Source organism: Paramormyrops kingsleyae, chromosome 22 (genome assembly GCF_048594095.1).
Source record: "Paramormyrops kingsleyae isolate MSU_618 chromosome 22, PKINGS_0.4, whole genome shotgun sequence".
NCBI lineage: Eukaryota > Metazoa > Chordata > Actinopteri > Osteoglossiformes > Mormyridae > Paramormyrops > Paramormyrops kingsleyae.
The window spans coordinates 9,052,718-9,073,130 of NC_132818.1; the positions used below are offsets into that span (position 1 = coordinate 9,052,718).

Here is a 20,413-nt window from a genome sequence, read left to right on the forward strand (position 1 = left end):
AGTAACTGGTGTATTGACCATGGCATCACTGTCCTCGATTGGCCTGCCAACTCCCCTGACCTGAACCCTATAGAGAATTTGTGGGGTATTGTGAAGAGGAAGCTGAAACACACCAGACCCAATAATGCAGTTGAGCTAAAGGCCGCTATTGAAGCATCCTGGGCATCCATAACACATCAGCAATGCCACAGGTTGATTGCCTCCATGCCACGCCGAATTGATGCAGTAATCCGTGCAAAAGGATTCCCAACCAAGTACTGAGTGCATTAATTGACATTTTCAAATGTTTGATTTTGTTTTGCTGTTACAAATCTTATTTTTTTTACTTGGACTGAGGAAATATTCTAATTTTCTGAGATGGGATTTTTGAGTTTTCCTAAGCTGTATGGCATAATCAGCACTATTAAAACAATAAAAGGCTTGCAATATTTCAGTTGATGTGTAATGAATCCAGAATGTATGACATTTTTGTTTTTTTAATTGCATTACAGACAATAAAGAACTTTATCACAATATTCTAATTTTCTGTGACAGTCCTGTATATGTCAACAAGACAATGCCAAACCGCATTCTGCGCGTGTTACAACAGCTGGCCAGTCCAGACCAATCACCCACTGAAAACATTATAGGTGCATCCTGAACGGAAAAATACGACAAAGGAGATCCCAAACTGTTGAGCAGCTGAAATCGGCTATCCAGCAAGAATGGGACTTTTAACTTTCAAAACTGCAGCAACTGGTCTCCTCAGTTCCCAAACGTCTACAGAGTGTTGATACAAGAGGTGATGCAATACAGTGGTCAGCCAGCCCAACTCAACCTTTTTGAAACGTGTTGCTGGCATCAAATTCAAATTGAGCTTATTTGACAAAACAATAACATTTCTCAGTTTCAACATCTGATATGTTGTTTTTGTTCTATTTTCAATTAAATATGGGTGTATATGTAAGTAAATCACTGCATTCTGTTTTTATTTACGTTTTTCATATTTCTGGAGACAATTTTATTTTATCTGGAAACGGGGTTGTACAACATGCAACTTAAATAACCTTAAATGAATATGCTTCATGCATCACTTTTTGTAATAAAATACATTAAAATCGCAGTTAGTAGTTGGAGGCTCACCTGTTTTCGATTGCTATTTCCATATCTGTAGCCCCTCAAACTCCAACAACACAGTATAATATATTCTAAACAAATAATCGTCACTAGGTATGAAAATCAAGAATTAACTGATATGTATTTTTTAATCAAAGTCTAACCGGATTTATTAAATCTACCAAAGAAGTATGCTACATTGTTCAACTTAATTCATATTACAAGCAGCGGATTTCCGTCGCTATTAAGCTCCATAATGGTTATGCATGGTTATGAACATCTGCATTCGTCGTTTTTTAACCGAGATACGCAGAGCCTATGAGTACAACCCAAGGGTTCTGGATCGGCCAGTAGGGTCTGCGCCGATCGCTTGCTCGATAATCTACAGCACTGCCTTGGTAGCAGATTGAGCTGACCTAAAGATGGCAGCGTTGTCTTCACCGCTACGCGTGTGTCGCGGTATCCTGAAGGAGTTGCGGTCGTCTAAGGGACCGGGATATAAACAAACGCTAGCGTATTACTTTGTTTTGGATCAATTTCGTAAAAACCAGGTAACTCGAGGGACAGCGCCATGAGACAATGTGCTACCTTACTGGGTGTATTAGCTAAGGAGCCTGCGGATGTTTTGTTGAAGAAACGATGTTTTTCAGTGAAATCGTGAAAAGACAGTTTCTATGGCATGGCACACCGTGAAAGACACGGTGTGCCATGTGGGTTATCAGTGTAGGGGCCGATGTTTTAGAATTGATTCAAGGTGACCCACGATGTCATGTGTTAACTAGTTACACGTATAACTGCAAGGACGGGAATGGACCTTACTGCAGACACTAAAAACAGGGGTAACCAGATAATGTCGGTAAATGCAATTACAACAAATTACACGAAATATACTTGTTTCTTGTGCTTCGTAACGAAAATCTGGTTAGGTGTCACCTGGCTGAACGGGAATTCAACAACATTATACTTTTAACTTAACATTTCTTCAATTTTTTACAACCAGAAACATTGTATATGTGCCAATTGTTTTGTACAGTGATTCTTAATCTTGGTCAAAAGGAGACGCTGTTAGATTTATTTTCATGCTTTAATTAGATGAAGTTTCAGATTTTATGCTTTATTAAGATTGTAATTGTGAAAACCCGGCTTGCGTTGTTCAGCTGGAATCTAGTTTTCACAATAAAGTGGGTGGGTTATATTGTCATACCGCGTTCCATAAATCTTAAATATTTAATTAGCACCACTGCAACTGTTTATGAATGTAAAACATTTAACATTACAACTTACAAAGTAAATGTTACTAAACCAGTAAAGATATTTAGTAAGTTTTAATGTTACATGTTACTAAACCAGAAAAGTTTAAACTTACAAAGTAACTTTACTGGTTCAGAAACACTTACACTTCATCTTGTATTTCACATTCAGGTCACTAATGAACGGCACTGCCGCGCACGGAGGGAAGCTCTTCATGCCTCCCACTCCTACCTGTGTCTTCTGGCATCGACCCGACACCACCTCACCCTGCACAAGCTCTTCCATGGCAAAGGGGAGCGAGAACCAGAGCAGGTGGCCAGATTAGTGGGCCTCCAACTGCCCACACAGCCAGGAGGGAAAGGATGGGAAAAATGAAGGTGGAGGCACAACGACTGATGGTGGCTGTGGAGCCTGGCTTTCTTTCACTATTTTAAAAAGCTGTTCAACTAGTATAATTAAAATACCTAAAAGTGAAATAAAGACTGCTGTACAAAATAAAAACAAATTTTCATCATGCAGATGAGATAATGTAACATACAAGGGAAATAAAGACTGATAGGCAAATGGTGTGTATTAAGGGCACACAGCCAACAGAGGTCATCGCCTTCTCCATCTCGAAAAAGATGTACAAAGTTTATGAACGTCTTTGCTTTTGGTCAATGTGAAGGTCCTTGACCTTTTTTGGGTTTAATTTTGACAGCATCACTGTACTTGTGAATGAATATTTTTCCGTACAGTGTGTGTAAATGTAAACAATGTGACATATCTGGAATCATAGCAGTTAAAGAATTGGTGTTTTGAATAAATCGTACCTTTTCCATGCAAGCTGTGCACAATTCCTTTAATACCCCCCTTCTACATTCAATATTCCATTGTGTTTGACTAGAATATATTGAACCACAATAATTATTAGTGTTTTCATTCCTGGATTAATCAACTTGCACATAAAACAAAGCTTTGTCCAGAGCTGGCATCTATTGATTTTTATTTTTTGACACGTACATATAATCAGACACGCAAAGCCCATCGTGGGATTTTTGGAAGATTATTCTAACACAACCTTTAGGAAGGACCCTACAAACTGCAAAAAATTGTGAGTTTTGGCAGCGTGTGATGTTCCTCAGAATGATGTCATTGCAGTGTAACATTCGCATTCATCTCTCTTCATGGCCATTGGCTGATATCATTAGGACAATTAAAAATCCATTTACCAAAATTATTCAAGGCTGTATCATTGAGACAAATGTGTCTACTTATTAACAACAGTCCTGGCTGTTTGTATACATGTATGTGGCCTGTGGTGTATTAGTATTCCATTCAGGGTGTACCCGGTCCCCAGCTTTGTCTGCTGTGCTGCCTGGGATAGGCTCCAGGCACCGCCCACCCCAACCCGGTCCAAGATAAGCAGCTAGAAGACGGATGTTTGGACAGACATGCTGTTGGCCAGAGTCCCAAGATTTCCATTTTGATCCTGAGTTTTCTTTATTAGGGGTTCAAGCTGCAAATCTGCTGGATCCCTATTGTTGTTTAAATTGATTTTGCACCATTTCATGCAGCCAGGGGCCTTTTATTAATAGCATGTCTCAGTAAATCCAACAAAATCTTCCCGGGATCCATCAACATTAATCTATCTCCAACCATCACTGTTCCTCCTCGTTTTTCCAAGCTTCTTAAGACGGAGTACCCAGTTCGTTTGCAGTCTTCCTGTCTTGCACTGACCCACTAAAACCCAACAGAATGTCTAGTGACCCTTATATTCTAGATACACCTTGGTGACTAATGTTGCCTTGAGTATGAACCTAGGAACTGGCCTTGGAGTAAGCTGTTGCCTTGAGTATGAACCTAGGAACTGGCCTTGGAGTTAACCTGCACACTGGCAGAGACAGGCGAAATGTGCACCTGTGAGCATGCATACATCCTCGTGCACACATACAGACCTGTACTTAAATACACACACACGTACATACACACACACGAAAGCAAAATACAATGCCAGACCGCTAATCCCAAAAAGCCGTCACCTTAACACTGACATCCTGCCATCCCACCCCAAAGAGGAATGCAATACAGACGAGTGAGAATTCACAAGCTGCTTATGTGTTTCTGCTCTCACCGTCATTGTGACTGTATGTATGTAGGTGCAAGGTGGGATTCTGACAGAGAAACGTTCATCTTTAGTCATTTAATACTAGCATTTATGTTAACTCATCAAGCCTGTCTGACAATGACTAATGGACAAAGGGATGGAAAAAAGAGCGAATAGTCAAATATTAAATGAATTGCTATTATTAGAACCACCACAATAATTACGTTACGTCTAACGGGCAAAGAAACTGAGTGATTATCTGAAGTCACTAGAAAATCACACTCAGCCAGATGCACATAATGATTATAACTTCTAACGCAACACAGGTAGCACTGTTTACAATTGCCGTTGTCAACATCAGGCACCCAAGGGTAATGAAGCTCACAGCGAAATTTGCATCACAAAACACATTAGGCCAGTATGCTGTGACATGGGCAGCATCAACAAAACTGTTCTGATGCACTGTAATTATGAACCGACCAGCCAGCTCAGACAGCAGACATTACTGCACGTCAAATGTACTTGGAATCTAACAAAGATGTTATGACTGTGTAAACAAGCAAGTACGTCCGAATGAAAAGGCAGTTTGGAAAGTGCAGTGTTCTATGGGGTTTTACAGACTACCACTGATACCATATGCAGTATACCACTACCCAGGTCATTACAAGCACAGAAATTAGGTAATCCAGACCACCCTCACGCCCCAGCAAAACCCTGCCGACAGCTAGGAATAAGTCACAAGCTGCAGTGATCACCCTGCCTCTCCTAAGTGTTCAGCTGCTGCAGCGTGGGCTTGACAGACAGTACAGTACACAGCGGGATAAAGCATGACCTTCACTGCACCCCTCCCCACTGTATAAGACTTCACTGCCCCCCGCTCACTGCATGAGGTTTGCAGATTCCTGCTGGTAGGTTATAAAAATCACATAAACATTGCAGGGGTCGTCGGTCTTCTCCTTCCTACTCATTACCGGTAGACACCTATTGCTCCCAACAACAGTAGTATTAACATAGAGGATCAGCCATCTATGTATGTATAGTCTTTGCCTAGTCATCTGGCCCTATGCATCACTATGTATATATCCCATCATTGGCTTGTCCACCTTGCATTTATCAAAACATCAATTACACTGTCGATAACTCACTCACTGACTCGTTATGACTGTTTGTGTTTGGGATTTTGATGTGCATTGTTATAGTTGTAGGAGATATAATACACACACACACTATATATATATATATATATATATAAAATATTCAGGTACAAATACGGAGTTTCATTTATACTTCAGCCCACAACACATCATGGGTAAAACATTTATTAATTACTACAAGTATTTGCTTATTTACCAATAAATCGTAAAAAAGACAATTTTAAGTGAGAAAAGGTCGTAGAAATTTACGATTTTTAAACCTTAACAGATCTATACAGAATTTAACATTTATTCTAAATGCATAAACTAAACCAGTTCATACACTTTATAATAAATTGACAAGTAGCTGAAACAATTGAGAAGAAAAAGTCACACAGAATATTTTTCCAGTCATTAACTATGAAGCCTGAATTACATGAGGAAAAAGCTATTTATTACTTGAATATATTCATTGCATTTTGACATCAAACAGGAATTCTACTGCTGTATTTAGACTTTAGGAAGCCAATTTCAAAACAATGCAGCCGAGTTTTCTACTTCATAAAAATTATCAATTGTGTTTTGTATAAATATATTTGCTTCAAGACCTGCACATTGCAGCAGAGTCATTGCAGGTTAAAAAAAAAAACAACTGGGGTAAACAGAGAAGCCATGTTGGCCCAGGTTCCCCGTTACTCAAACGCAGAGCCCAGCCATTTTGTCATTCTTACAGACCGAAGCCTGTATCCCTGTCAAACCAACACAAGTCACATGATCACACTGAAAGCTGATTAGCACAATCTGGGTCAGAAGGTTCATTGTGTCTAGACGAAAAAGACTGAATGACAGCTTTGAGTATAGCATAATTATTGCAAAATATTTAAATGGTTTCACATTCCCCAAAATTAGAAGATGTTCATAATTATACAGTAACATGGAGCACTTTCCACCTACTGCCTGTCTGCCTCAGTTGTTCTTCTTGTCAGACTGGGGTGGGTATGGGGAATAGGGTGGAGGTTGGTCCTTTAGGAATAACAAAAAAATAGGTGAGTATTAGATGTTACACTACATATTTAAACATAAATACAGAATAAGCCAGGAACTGGGGGAGGCTGGTGATCTCACCATGGGCATGTAGACACTGTGTGGTTTGTTGGGGTCGTAGTAGGCACTGCCTGCAGCTTCCATTGCCTTAGGATTTCCTGGAAAGGCAGGAACAATGAGAAAAACAAATGATAAGATGACAGTAACACATCCTCTATCCAGAGCATCAGAGGAAAAAAGGAACAAAGCTATCAAGCAATACAGGAAAAAACACTGGGATTATGAAACTAACCATTTGGTCACTTTTTGTGTCATTGTCATTGAAGAAAGTATGCAGCTCTGATGATTGGTCCACATCCCACATATGCTAAATTGCAAATCAGCACACGCCAATTTACACAGTGTCAGAGACGAATCCTTTCTGACTATAAAACCACATGACCCACAAGGCTCATGGAAAAGAGAGTGCTGTCATCAGACAGGAGCAGTGATGCATACTGACCTGTAGGGGGAGCTGTCCAATTCTGGGGGGGGCCAGGATAAGGTGGGGGCTCTGGCATGAAGACAGGGGCTGATGGGTACATTCCTGAAGCAAACACAGTTACATTAATGACAATAACGCAGAAGTATAAAGTAGAAAAAGAAAACACTCCTGACAAACTCATTGCTGTATGAAAATGTTAACACATAAAAAAGCTACATATGTTATTGATATGTTAATGACATTAGTGTACCTGCAGGGGGTGGTGGTGGGTATATATAGCCCATGTTGGCAGGAGGTACTGGAGGATAGCCATTTGCCGGGGGGGCATATGGGTACCCGTAGGGAGCTGGGGGCACTCCATAACCATTCATAGCTCCTGGGGAGGGGTACCCGAATGAAGGCCCTCCGTTTTGAGCAGGAGGGGCACGAGAAGCTGTTGACACAATGAAAATAAATATTGAAACAATTAAAGCAACCGGAAGCAGAAAAACGTTATGAAGCATGTTTCCATAAGATCCTAAGCCCCATACCAACTGCCTTCATTGATCTATGTTGCCCATTAACCTTAACTGAAGCAATCTGGGTAGACTGTAGATAAACGTGAAAGCATCGTATTAAATGCCAGCAGTGTTTGGGCCTGGACGGGGTTTTCAGTTCAGGGTTTACTTGGTTGCTTGCTAAGTTTTTGTCTTTCCTGTTTTCCAGCTCGTCCTATGTAGCAGTACCACTACACTTCAAAATGTCCACATTACCAGTTACATATAAAGAAGATAAAACCAGGAAACATTAGCTTCATGTTTGCTAGGCGACTCCTTGACAACATTTGCCCCATGGTGCCATTCACAAACAAGCACATGTCTGCGGCCCAGAGCTTGTCTGCTTTTCACCCAGTTAATATTCAATGCATTTCCTCAACTCCAATTACAGAAGATGGTCTTGCTTTCTATCTCATTAAACTAGATTAAAACATGTACAAACACTGCACCTTGCGATAATGCCAGTTCATTATAGGGAGATTTCTTCTGGCAATGATGCCAGAAAACTTTAGGTAAAGCTTATTACACTCATACGAACTTGTACTTCTGCAAATGTCAAAGCCTTTGCTTCCATGAATCCTTGAGGTTTTTACTCAAATATCTCATTGTAATATGTACAGAAACAAACACAGAAGGCACACAATCCACAAAGCAGAGGTTGGCTGAACACACTTACCATTGGTTGCCAGTTTAAAGAGATGCTGCCCCAGCTCTATCGCACCACCGGAGGTGAATGACATCTTGAAATTCGCTTTTCCTTCCCAACCCCCTACCAGACAGACATAGTATAAGCTGGTGCTAAATGCATGAGAAGGCTGTCTAAAACAGACACAACCGTACAAGCTTATATCAAGAGGAGCAAACACAATGGGCTCCAAAGGGAAAAAAATGCAATAAGTGGCAAGAGAGTTAAGAAGCATGAAAGAACACCTACCACCCGCTTCGGCCATGATGGTGCCCTTGATGTAGTTGGCGGCAAACACTGGCTGCTCAATGCTGCAGCCCTTCATCAAGTAATATGGAAACATGAAGGAGCCCAGACAGTCTTTGCTATTGCTGGACACAAACAGCATCTAGACAGTGAGGGAGAGATTAAGCAGGTGTAAGAGCATGCAGCCTGAACGACAAGAGCAGAATGCACTTCGAAGGAACGAGGAGTGTCACAGGCCTACCCTGTATGGTGTTAGGTAAACAGTGCCTTTCTTCGTACCCCGGAGCAACTCCATCTTGCTAGTGACGTCACTGAAGGTGAGCTCCACATTTCTGCACTGCCGTAGCACGCTAGAAGGAGGGAAGATCAGCTCAGCCCCACACATTTAAGCATGTGTAACTACAGAGAAAACAGACAGCTATAATTCATACAATCACAAGAATACACAGTACATGGGATTTTTTTTTTATTACTACAAGCTAGCTGCCATGGCAAGAAACTCTAACCACACTGTGGGATCTCACAAATGTACTAATGAAGATCCTCTCCAGTTTCACAAGTTCCTCCTTCACTTCAACACTTCCTTTATAAACTGAAACTGCCTGTTTTTGCTTTCTGAATTCCATCCATCCACATTCAAACTAATTATTCAGGACAGTGTCCTGAGGGACGGCACAAACAAACAAAAGGCAGCACAAAAAACAAGGCTGGGTGCACTTTGGATGGAATACTAGCCCATCACCAATTTAAATTAAGTTCATGTCTTTACACATCAGGAGGAAACTGGAATGGCCAGTGTAATCCCACACAACACAGGCTCTCTGAATTAAAGAACGATTAGCCTTCTAACCACTCATTCTGGTCGAGGAGACAGTGGGCCCAGGAACCGATCCCAGGCAGATCATGGCACAAGGTTAGGGTACAACCTAGCAGGATGTCGGTCCATCACATGGCAATTTGAAATACTTTTCCGTTATTTAGAAATCATCTAGCATTTTGCTATCATACTAATATAACTATTAATGAGAAATATTCATGGCATAAATGCCCGATTTAGAATACATTAGCCAAGCTAGGTGAACACCTGTGAAACTACAGATGATTTTAAAATGAAAACAAACCCCCTAAGTGCTGTCAGAATGTTTACTGTATACATTAATATTTACTTCCCGGAACTGACATCTCCTGACGTATGACACTACAAGTATCATATGTTCCAGCAGGTATCGGCCTAAAACATATGTCACTTAACATTAAGTTACGCAATCATCTAAATAACTTATTTTTCCTGACAGCCAGACGTGACCAAGAATTTTACTTTCAGTTGTTTTTTAAAGCGACTGGCTCGATCACAATATCAATCCGAAGGGTCAAACGCGTAATCCAGCTGTGACGGGCCATGTTAAATAAGTTATTTAGGTACCTTTCTAGGACAGCTAAAGAGTAGACATTTTTAGCTTTAAATAAGCGTCGTCGAAATTCCAGTAGGTCTAATTCTACCTGCGCGGTATAGTCACTCAATCTTAGTTACTGTTATTGACTTATGAAACACTACTCACATAACAGCCAATGGTTTCGTTAGCTAGCCAACTGCGTAGTTGCCTTTCCATGTGTAACTTTGTATATAAACTGAAATAATCCGGCGGTGCAGCTCCTGACAGCTTTCCGGTCTGTAAGATACCACCAAACCATCGCTCGCCGGTTAGTTAGCGAGGCCCAAAGAAAGTTTATCCTCTGTTTACCCAGGTTAACAGCCATTGGCAGCGCGCGGACCCGAGCGGGGCTCGCAGCGCGACGCCTCACCTCTCGCCGTTGTTGATCAAAACGCCGCCGTTGTGCGAATGATTCCGATTCAGGGCCATGTCTGTCAAGCCTAAGGATCCAACACCGCTTGTGCCGATCCTCTTTCCAGGGGCATAAAGATCCTCTTCAACCAAATCAGCTTAGCTCTTCTCCTCCCCTCTTCTGGCTTCCTCACTCGTCGTGACGTCACCGCCCTACCTAATGTCTTTTATTGGTCGCCGTGTCGTGAGGTCCGTACGTCACTAGTTGGACAACTTCAGCTTGTTCCCCCATCACATTGCATTTTATTATTTTATCCAGCTTTGGACACATTATTTCAACATATCGCTTTTGTGTTCTTTCCCCAAGACATTTAATACAATCAAGTTTTTCTAACAGCACCATGTTTTAACTTAAATATTATAGTATAAATTCCATGAACGCTTGCTTTGTTAGTTATAAAAACGTGGATTTTATGACGTGACAACACCTAATACGTACGAGTCCATAAGACATTTTTTAAATTGATTAGCAGTGTTTTTAAAGGAACATTACATTGCAATGTGAAATGTACTGTTCCATTTTACACAGCACCTCGATTCCATTGTTTCATAGAAATGACATTTCTCTGGTTTCTTTGTTGGTGTTTTCAGGTGTTAGAAAAAAATGTCAGATTATTGAAAAACAGATAGCTAGGAGTTAAAGCTCTGTCTGTTAATATATTAACAAGTAATACTCAGCATGTGGTCACCTCACATTTTCCATATGCATTTCTATCATCTCATTTTGCTTTTGTTTGGAATGCTGTTTCTGATATATAATAACAATCCAAATGAGGAACAATAAACATGAGATTTATTTAATGGAACGGAGGGGAAATGGGTAGATGGGAAGATAAGAATGAAACAACAAACAATGAAGATGTATAAAGGGTGACGACTCAGTATGGTCTGAATTTCCTCTGTGCTCTCATTAGCGCAATCCTCTGTTTGTCCTCCTCAAACTTCTTCCGCAGCTCCGCAATATCTGAAAGTTAGGAAATACTGGATTTAGACTCCAAATCATGTTGTATACACTGTACAAACTTAATTATCTTCTACATCATGAGACATCTTTAGTTAATATGGTGTTTGAAATAAGCCTAGAACATACTCCACATGTCTGTGTGCTGCTACAGGCCACACATGGTTGAGCACACAAACTTTTGTGCACATCCTACATTTTGGGGCACTGCGTGTTTACGCAAGTGGTTGTAGTCAGTGCAAGCATACAGCACGGATATTCCACGAGTTCAGCAGATTCCACCTACTGAAAATACCTAGAAATACACTATCAATTCCTTGGACATGTACAGTTCATACACACTGGCGCACAACAGATACACTAGACCCAACACCTGGCCTGCACACATGCGACCTGGGCAGACACTCCTGACAATGAAAATTCACATCATTTGCACTGTGCGCAGACCATAACGGCACGTGGACACGCCGAGTATTAATTAGGTTGTAAATACAACCGTAACCTTTAGAAGGAAGTTTCATACAAGTGAAACTGATTTAACAAATGGCTGTGATAAAAAAGATAAGCAGCCTAGTCTTTCATCAAAAGGCACATTGCGACTTACGCTCTCTTTGCGTCTGTCGGTGCTGCCATGCGTAGAAATTTATTAGCTCCTTCCTCTTCCGCTTCTTGTCCTCCTTTTGGAGAGTCCTCCGGTTGGCCGTCTCAGTGTGAGGCCGGGCCTTGCTTCCCTTGGTGCCCCTCGTGACTTTCACCCAGCCTTCATCATCCTCTTCCTCATCCCCATCCCCTTCTTTCTTCAACTGTTGGGATTCCTGAGAGACAAGACCAGAAGAATCAAGAAAATCTTCAGAAACTGCAAGGTTTGAAATATAACCTGAAGCCTCACTTCCCTTCAGAACCATTCTAACAAACAATCCAACACACAGACAAAGACGACACGAGGACTAAACACTAAGACTGACCTCCTCTTTTCTCCTGTCATACTCCTGCATGTAGGTGTCCACTGCTTCTTGAAGTTTGTCCGGGTAAGCTACCGACTGCCTGTACTGATCTATCCATTCTGGGAAAAGACAACAGATACACTGTTTCCATGCATCCACTGACCATGTAAATAAAATAAAATAAAAATTCAACTGTGTCACTCACTCTTCAGACCAACTTTAATTGGTTGTTGTTCCGTGCTAACAACCAATGGGATGTTATGGGGGTGTGACTTTGCTGCCTTCACACTTGATGCTTTTTTAAACACAATATATGCGACACTGAATCCCTGGAAAGGAACAACAAGAAAAAAAATGGACCTTTCATAATTGGCTGATTCAGTCAAACAAAGCGGCATGACTGGGCTGTAAACGCACAGTGATGCACTCCTGTAAAGGCCCCCCACCTCTTTCTTTGCTGGTCTGAAATATTTAGACAGCTGCAGTTCTGAGTGATCAGTGGCACCAGGCCTCTCCATCAACTCCACTGACTGGATTTCGCCGAACAATGTAAACAGATTATGAACGACTTCCTGAAACATGCAAATCAGGTGTTAAGTGACAGCCAAACTGAGAGAGCAAAATAACTATTTATCAGACACAATCTTGGGAAAAGATACTCATTTCACCTTGGAAACCTGGGAGAGAAATTCCTAATTATCAGCTATTTGTTTTGTTTACCCAATGAATCTTTTTTATAGACTGAACAGTGTATTAAAAGGTGGTAAACGAAGCGTATTAAAAGGGAGTAAAACTACTGTATTAATGACATTCACATAAACCTGAATCTCTGCATTACAATTTGCAACATGTGTGCATACCTCTGTGCAGTAAGGCGGTATGTTGATCACAAACAACGTCCTGTCAAGTGGTCTGTGGGAGGTCTTCTCTGCCCGAACTCTGTGTTCCTTAATGTAAATGCTGTGTTGACTGACACTGTCTGCGCTGAACTGAAGAGGCAGGACTAATAAACAAAGAGATCAGCAGGTATTCAATAAACAGCACAGTAATGACTGAACAGCAGAACAGGCTCTTTAACTTCAACCGCAGTAAACACCAACAAAAAAAGAATACCTGGATGAAATATAAAATACTGAAGCTAATTTCAAATCTATTTGAAATGCTATGCGACAAAAATCAGATTTTTTTAAGTTAAATTTTATTGAAAATACCAATCGTCGGACATTGGACAATATCTAATTATAATACTGAACGACTATGGGGAAGGTAACTAAATTAACACATTATTTGACCAAGCAGCTTTTAAAAATAAAATAAAATGCTTTTAAGCAGTTGGGTTTCGAAATCGTAAACAAAACAGGCTTCGTGTTTCACGTTCATATCCGACGTGCAGCCACGTCGGTATCTTAGCAAATTATAAAAAATCATGACATAATTTAAACCTGTTTGCGCACGTTTAGTGCACCTTCATTGAGTATATATATATACGCCCTTTAGTTCTCATAGCAAATCATATACACACCCGTAAAACCGCCCGGAATAACACACGGCTTTTTCGCATGTTTCTTCGTGGACGTCGCCATCTTCGCAGCGTTTCTCCTCGTCTTCTTCGGGAAATGCGGCACTAATTCCTTTTCACGAGCACTTTGCTGCCACCTATTGCATCGGATGTTAAGTGTCGGCATGTTCAGTTGAGGATGTTGGCTACTCTCTTCGACACCCATTAAATTTGCGTATGACGCTTCCTAATAAACGTATCTATGCTCAAAGGCGAGAAACAATATACATGCTGGGGTGTATCAGTTTATTGGTTTCCATAGGCATATACTGCTCAACAAAATATTTCATTTTTCACGTAGCAGAAATTTTGTAAGCAACAAATGTATTCAAGAAATGCCACAAAAATAACTAACTGCATTGGTGTAGATTATGAACATCAACCGTACTTAAGTCTTCCCATAGACACTGTTCCCAGGTTGCAGGGACACAGATGACCAAAATAACAAAGATACAGGCCAAAAAAAGAAGAAAAAGGACACAAACACATACGGAGTTTCGTTTGAATGTTATTTAAGAAAATGTGGAAGAGACAATGTACAGTTTTATTAGATTTTGAGGGGAAACAACAGAAAAGTAGTGTTCAATGTGAACAACCTGCAAATACATAACATAAGCCATTGTCTCCCTTGGAATGCAAACAACAAATGAGGTTCTTAGCCTTACTATCGGAATCAAAAATATTTTAAAGGTCAAATTATCACTTAATATCAACATTAATATCAGTCAACTATTAAAAATCCTGTCTGTCCATATCAGACATTTCTTCCTGGTAAATGTATGGTCAGTTAAGACACTATGGAGGTCATCATCCAAAAATTCCTGTGGGCAGATGCATGTGGACAGGGTAGGAGAAGGTTTGTGGCTTTGTCTTCTATGTAGTGGCTGAATATTGTAGCATGAACAGTTTCTGGCCCAAATTAAATCGAGAAAACGTCATGGCATGTATATCTAACTCCTTAGGATACTGACAGAACTGACAAACAGCAGTGCATGCGTGTTGCTAGATCTTAATGCAAAAGGCTGTCGCCTGCGAGCTGGCAGAGTCTGAGGACGCGGAGGGCGGAAGAGACGACTTGAACAAGGCTTTCAGGATGGTCTGGGGATTCACTTCCACCGGGGGCTGAGACGAAGCCGACCGCCCCCCCGGGCGGGACAGGGAGGTGGGCAGCCCCTCTGTCTTTGCGTCACTGACACCCGGGGTGTCACCAAGCCTCCTGAAAGAACCGAGGAAGAAGATCCACCTCAATGAAGAAATCTAGCCATCTATAAACAAACATAGTAACCCACCCACAGCCATGGAATACACATAGTTAGGAACACAAGAAGGTTCTAAGAGATTTATGACTACGTTATGGTCAACAGGTGGGGGCACTGTGCTCAGAGGCTCGTCTATATCACTGTGCTCAGAGGCTCGTCTATATCACTGTGCTCAGAGGCTCGTCTATATCTCTGTGCTCAGAGGCTCGTCTATATCGCTGTGCTCAGAGGCTCGTCTATATCGCTGTGCTCAGAGGCTCGTCTATATCTCTGTGCTCAGAGGCTCGTCTATATCGCTGTGCTCAGAGGCTCGTCTATATCGCTGTGCTCAGAGGCTCGTCTATATCGCTGTGCTCAGAGGCTTGTCTATATCACTGTGCTCAGAGGCTCGTCTAACACTGTGCTCAGAGGCTCGTCTATAACACTGTGCTCAGAGGCTCGTCTATATCACTGTGCTCAGAGGTTCGTCTATATCACTGTGCTCAGAGGCTCGTCTATAACACTGTGCTCAGAGGCTCGTCTATATCACTGTGTTCAGAGGCTCGTCTATATCACTGTGTTCAGAGGCTCATCTATAACACTGTGCTCAGAGGCTCGTCTATATCTCTGTGCTCAGAGGCTCGTCTATATCACTGTGCTCAGAGGCTCGTCTATATCATCTGTGGCCATAAGCTTATGCATTTTAAATAAATGAAATCTTTGCGAGTACGAGTGTGTCTGTGCATTTGAATGCTTATTTTTGCATATCCCATCTAGTTCTCTTTTGAGACACACAGACACAGACACAGACACACACACACAGTGAAACTTGGGGTCCAAGCACACATTCAACCCTTTACGCAGCATCCCGGGACCATCTTGGGGGCTTAAGGGCCTTGCTCAAAGGCCCAATGGAGACGTGACTATTTTGCCAAGAATGGGACTCAAACTGGCGACCTTCCGATCAAAGACACAGAGGCCTAACTCATTAAGCTAAACCCAACCACCGAAATATGGCAGGTCTCTCTTTTGGGCCTCCTGGCTTTTAAATGCTAGGCTCTAAAAAAGGGCACCCAGGCACTTACAGAAGAATGGGCTGATCTGACGTGATGACGTTTCCCTGGATGTGAAGGTTGCACTTCATGGGTTGGCCTGGAGACAAAGGAGATGGATGCAGAGGGGTGACCAAAGCTGCAAATTCAGCCAAAGTTTATAGGATTTTCTTTGTATTTTACCCCACAAAGAACAGAGAGCTCGCCCCGAAATTACACTCTTCCCATTGGTTACTATGGAGAGTCCCATCCAATCACATAAAGCAATCTACTAAGCCCAGCCCACTCCACACTCCCCGACATACCATCCAGGCAACGGTTATTGTACTTCCTGTAGGCCGCGATGGCATCCTCCTTCCTGACAAACACCACCTCCACTACTCCCGCCTGCAGAAGTCGTGTGCGTTTCAAGGCTCCGCACACGCAGAACAGCTCCTGGGTGGGTGTGCAAGACGCAGCCATATTGACAGTAAGTTATACAGACCACATTACAGAGACGCAGTAAAGGTTTTAAATTAAAAGAAAACCTCCAAGCCGTCGCTTACAACAATGTCTTCCTCTGTGACACGTGGATGAAGATTGTTCACCGTCATCTTCGTCCCTTCCAGAGGACTGAAAGCTGGCTATACAGGAGAACGACAAAAATATGGGGCAGTGATCAGAAGGTCGCCGGTTAGAGCCCCGGCCTCAGCTGGACAGTCACATGTCCATGCGCCCTTCAGCAAGACCCTTAACCCCTAGTTCTAGGGGCGCTGACCCTGCACTGTAACCCCCAACCTATGGAAAGCAAGATGGGGCAGGTGAAGAGATGCTGTCCAATGTACTTTACTTGTCCTAATTGCAAATAAAGGATTTATTATATGCTATGGATTAAAATGTCCATTCTTGTTTGTTGAATTTCTCCAAGACACTTATTTCTTTTCAAGCTAAAGTACGTGAAACTGTTTTTAAATGGACAAACACGCTGGAGGGTTTAAACTCCCGTACCTGCGTTCCAGTAAGAGTTCCAGCATCCTCACTGGTGCCCTGCTGGACCTGCCCAGTGATCAGGGTCCGGGACACAGGCTGCAGGACAGGAGCCGGTGGGCTGGCGCTGGGTGGGATTTGCACAGGGGGACTGGCCGTGTAGCTGTCATTCTGGACGACTTTGGTAATTGGGGTTGAGAGAGAAAAGGGGCGGCTGATGGAATCGGCCTGCAGGGAGAGCATCTGGTGGGGGAAACATGAGGCATGAATGTGCCATAGGCAGGGTGACAGACTGAGGGACACCCAATGCCCCCTATTCATCATCTGGGTACTGAACTCCATACCATACGGCAGCATGTCACACTGAATCTGCAGCATCTCACAGGCTAAAGTTTGGCCCATCCCTATGTCACTGAGTCGTTTTCACACAATACCACTCACTTGCTCGTGCAGTGCGTTGCTGGACGTCACGATCTTCATCCGTTTGCCTGGGGTGACATCTTCCTCACCCAAGACAGACTAAGGAGAATCACAACAAAAAATATAGTACTGTGCAGAAGTCTTAGGCAGTCAAAGAAAATGTTTAAGGCGATATATCTGGGTAGTAAGTGTATATTTGCTCAGAAAAAAAACATTGGAACATGTGAAAATTAACAGTAAGACAAAAAAAAATAGACCTGAATCAATGCTGGCTCAACGTCACAATGTCTGTCACCAGTCGGCGATGGACGAGGGCAACATACACAAACGTTGTGCCAACAGACTCAACTTAGAAACACGGGAAACACAAAGTGTACCTCCTCCACATCACTTCCTGGCTCCATTTCATCCACTCGAGTATTTCTACTGGCTACACCAACACGGATCCCACTGGTCAGTCCCACAGCAGGCTTCTGCTACATAACGACATGAAGCCTTGAGCAGGCACAGACAGCAGAGAACGAGCTGCCAAAACAGGAATCCCGCAAAAATGCTTGATCTTACCTGGATGGTCTTCGTGATCTTGAAAGATGACAGTGATGCGGGGCTTCTCTTGAGCCGGAGCCTATCACGAGCGTCCACCTCCTTCTTAGGCCCACCCCCCTGTTGCAATGCCACGCCCACTTTAACATTTAATCCTTGAGGGGAGGGGCTCACATTAAGAAAGGCTTTGTTCACATTACTCCTGTTATTGTGAACCTGTTGGTTTACTTCTGGTGGGTCATCTGTCCTTGTGCTGTGCAGCCGTTTCAATCCGTGCTGTTTTTTGCGAGAGTTTATTGTCTGTCTGGCGTCTGGCATGGTCTTTCCCGCACTACTGCCCTTAACTTGAAAGCGGGGGTCTTTTTGACTAAGTTTTTCTCTAGCATCTTTCACCTGGAATACTGCAATAATCACAAAAAAAGGTAATATACTGCAATGAGAAACATGTTTGTGCTTTTCCAAGCAGGCATCCAGCAATGAAAGTTTTCAATATAAAAGTAGAACGAATAAAGATGTTAAGAATTTCAATTCATCATTACTTGACGCGTACTTCTGTAGTCATGGATATTGGTTTAATTACTTAATTACCTGTTCCTGATCCAAGTCTCTGCCTGACATCGGTATTTCCGATCTTTAGTCGGGCGTCAAAAGTTCCCCCAAAAACTCCTGCACCCCGACCTACGAGAGGTCTGAGAAGGAAAAAACATTAGCTCGCCATCATAAACTGTATCATATTGATTTATGTGCATCAAAATCATGCAAGTTTTGAGGCTGTTATGGCTTTAGCTCCAGAACAGCATTTCCCATTCGATAATAGACATGCTTGGACACAAAGCCATTATTAGGCCCTTCAGTAAGGCTGAAAGAAGACAAACGTATGACTTTCCTGTTACAGTAATATTCACCTAACAAAACAAATGATAAAAAAATCGTGCAGTTCCAGTTACTGCTGTTTAATATGACATAAGAACAATTTTATTGTACAGAAAACGGACACTTTAAAGCCCAGTACAGGATGCGTGCAGCACCACGTAAGATTAAACCACAAACTCAATTTATATAAAAATTCTTATAAAATACTGCCAACAATCCATAGCAATACCGACAACGTACGATAAAATGAGATTATTAAGTAATGCACTTCGACTACTAACAAACAGTACTGTTATAATCGCAGTAGACTCATAATATGTAATACAAAACATATCAGTTACCTGTTGTTTGTCCCACGAATGTTATTTCTAAAAAATCGCCGGCGCATCATCTCATCCAAGGGAAGGTCTGCCATCTTGTTTTTGGATGAACAGAAATGAAATTCCGGAGGATGTAGCGGCGTTAACCATCGGTCTCGCTGGGGTGCAATTAGAGTAAGGAGGAGGAGCCTCGCTTTACAAGTGCGAATGTACTACACTCATTTCAGCCTTGGAATAATATGTGTAAATAGATATGATTGGTGGCTGTAACGAAGGAATATATAGTGTATCCGTCATCAAATTTTTATTGTCATCTCATGGATTGCTCCAGTTGTTTTTTATGGATTGCTCTATTTACTAAATACCATGCTACTAAACCATTGTTTCAATTTTAGTATACCTACATTTCACATATAAACAAATGATAAAAACGTTACCGCTTTTGTTTTTTTTCTTTTGGTTTTCTCTTGGTTGGGGGCCATGGAAACACAAGTGAATATTTAGTAGTTCCGGTTCATTCAATCCGATGTGTTACGTCACGCTATATGGGATGGTGTCCAAATTGGGTCAAAATAGATGAAGCGAACGGAAAAAAAGAAAGCTGCGGAAAAGTTAGAACTTATAAATCTCAAATTTAATGTAATTTCGGTGAACAATATAACACAAGGATAAAACTATATATAGATAAATGTATATATATATGCATATTCTGGCCTAATCGTCGGAAATATATGTCCATTGAACTGTTATTGTACAGATTTATAATTAATTTATCTTCAATGACTGCCACTCCTTTTAGTATTTAATTTGTTTCCAGCCGACCAAGATAAATCTCGCCCTATAACTTCCAGCGTCCCATAATGCTCTGCGGTCGATTCTAATTAGCAATGAATGAAATTGTACACATCTCCGTTCTTTAAACTCGGTTAAAAGCGAGATTGAATGGGTACCGATCTGCTTAGTTAAGGTGATTCACCTACTAACTCTCCCGAAAGATGGTTAAAGTTAGATATATAAATGGTGATTTTACATTTTATTGTTTAAGCGAAGAAATAAAATGCCGATTTTCGTGAGCTCTACCTTTTTTGTACTTCTCACATTTACCCATATCTACCATTACAATATATGGCACAC

General features: G+C 41.7%; 5 protein-coding genes across 8 annotated transcripts in view; 1 reads left to right on the forward strand and 4 right to left on the reverse strand.

The window, feature by feature from the left end:
- Positions 1-1,257, reverse strand: part of LOC111853180 (activating transcription factor 7-interacting protein 1-like) — a 45,471-nt gene extending 44,214 nt beyond the window's left edge. Inside the window, exon 1 of the mRNA XM_023829824.2 lies at positions 1,123-1,257. The gene's annotated coding sequence lies outside the window, so the exon portion shown is untranslated. The remainder of the gene's footprint in view (positions 1-1,122) is intronic.
- Positions 1,258-1,466: 209 nt separating this feature from the next.
- fmc1 (formation of mitochondrial complex V assembly factor 1 homolog) lies at positions 1,467-3,171 on the forward strand. The gene is made up of 2 exons (XM_023829833.2): positions 1,467-1,646; positions 2,518-3,171. Exons 1-2 carry the CDS (start codon positions 1,518-1,520, stop codon positions 2,719-2,721), a joined length of 333 nt encoding a protein of 110 aa, XP_023685601.2. The 5' UTR covers positions 1,467-1,517; the 3' UTR covers positions 2,722-3,171.
- Positions 3,172-5,735: 2,564 nt separating this feature from the next.
- On the reverse strand, positions 5,736-10,567 carry wbp2nl (WBP2 N-terminal like). Of its 2 annotated transcripts, XM_023829807.2 has the most exons (9): positions 10,364-10,567; positions 8,802-8,910; positions 8,564-8,702; positions 8,306-8,398; positions 7,344-7,526; positions 7,112-7,195; positions 6,691-6,767; positions 6,520-6,588; positions 5,736-6,314 (listed from the first exon to the last, which is right to left on the reverse strand). In XM_023829807.2, exons 1-8 carry the CDS (start codon positions 10,420-10,422, stop codon positions 6,532-6,534), a joined length of 801 nt encoding a protein of 266 aa, XP_023685575.2. In that variant the 5' UTR covers positions 10,423-10,567; the 3' UTR covers positions 5,736-6,314; positions 6,520-6,531. The 2 variants fall into 2 exon arrangements, with proteins under 2 accessions (XP_023685575.2, XP_023685574.2); XM_023829806.2 differs by having other exon boundaries at positions 5,736-6,588.
- Positions 10,568-11,180: 613 nt separating this feature from the next.
- Positions 11,181-13,960, reverse strand: rrp7a (ribosomal RNA processing 7 homolog A). The gene is made up of 7 exons (XM_023829936.2): positions 13,832-13,960; positions 13,170-13,312; positions 12,756-12,881; positions 12,515-12,638; positions 12,331-12,428; positions 11,970-12,180; positions 11,181-11,368 (listed from the first exon to the last, which is right to left on the reverse strand). Exons 1-7 carry the CDS (start codon positions 13,890-13,892, stop codon positions 11,283-11,285), a joined length of 849 nt encoding a protein of 282 aa, XP_023685704.2. The 5' UTR covers positions 13,893-13,960; the 3' UTR covers positions 11,181-11,282.
- A 136-nt stretch (positions 13,961-14,096) lies between these two features.
- poldip3 (polymerase (DNA-directed), delta interacting protein 3) lies at positions 14,097-19,826 on the reverse strand. Of its 3 annotated transcripts, none has more exons than XM_023829933.2 (11): positions 19,717-19,826; positions 19,301-19,437; positions 18,675-18,775; positions 18,108-18,487; positions 17,921-18,016; positions 17,565-17,642; positions 17,145-17,366; positions 16,703-16,780; positions 16,463-16,592; positions 16,191-16,257; positions 14,097-15,083 (listed from the first exon to the last, which is right to left on the reverse strand). In XM_023829933.2, exons 1-11 carry the CDS (start codon positions 19,759-19,761, stop codon positions 14,870-14,872), a joined length of 1,548 nt encoding a protein of 515 aa, XP_023685701.2. In that variant the 5' UTR covers positions 19,762-19,826; the 3' UTR covers positions 14,097-14,869. The 3 variants fall into 3 exon arrangements, with proteins under 3 accessions (XP_023685701.2, XP_023685700.2, XP_023685702.2); XM_023829932.2 differs by having other exon boundaries at positions 17,921-18,019; XM_023829934.2 differs by having other exon boundaries at positions 17,921-18,019; positions 19,301-19,543; positions 19,717-19,823.
- Positions 19,827-20,413: the final 587 nt, after the last annotated feature.

Coding starts and splice junctions, on each gene's coding strand:
- fmc1 (XM_023829833.2), top strand. CDS start 1,518: ATGGCAGCGTTGTCTTCACCGCTACGCGTGTGTCGCGGTATCCTGAAG. Junction 1,647..2,517: donor ATCAATTTCGTAAAAACCAG/GTAACTCGAGGG, acceptor TTTCACATTCAG/GTCACTAATGAACGGCACTG.
- wbp2nl (XM_023829807.2), bottom strand. CDS start 10,422: ATGGCCCTGAATCGGAATCATTCGCACAACGGCGGCGTTTTGATCAAC. Junction 8,399..8,563: donor CATCATGGCCGAAGCGGGTG/GTAGGTGTTCTT, acceptor TCTGTCTGGTAG/GGGGTTGGGAAGGAAAAGCG. Junction 6,589..6,690: donor ACAGTGTCTACATGCCCATG/GTGAGATCACCA, acceptor TTATTCCTAAAG/GACCAACCTCCACCCTATTC.
- rrp7a (XM_023829936.2), bottom strand. CDS start 13,892: ATGGCGACGTCCACGAAGAAACATGCGAAAAAGCCGTGTGTTATTCCG. Junction 12,639..12,755: donor TCAGACCAGCAAAGAAAGAG/GTGGGGGGCCTT, acceptor GTTCCTTTCCAG/GGATTCAGTGTCGCATATAT. Junction 12,181..12,330: donor ATGACAGGAGAAAAGAGGAG/GTCAGTCTTAGT, acceptor CTTGTCTCTCAG/GAATCCCAACAGTTGAAGAA.
- poldip3 (XM_023829932.2), bottom strand. CDS start 19,761: ATGGCCCCCAACCAAGAGAAAACCAAAAGAAAAAAAACAAAAGCG. Junction 18,776..19,300: donor ATTCGTGGGACAAACAACAG/GTAACTGATATG, acceptor TTTCCTTCTCAG/ACCTCTCGTAGGTCGGGGTG. Junction 18,020..18,107: donor AGATCACGAAGACCATCCAG/GTAAGATCAAGC, acceptor GTCGTTATGTAG/CAGAAGCCTGCTGTGGGACT.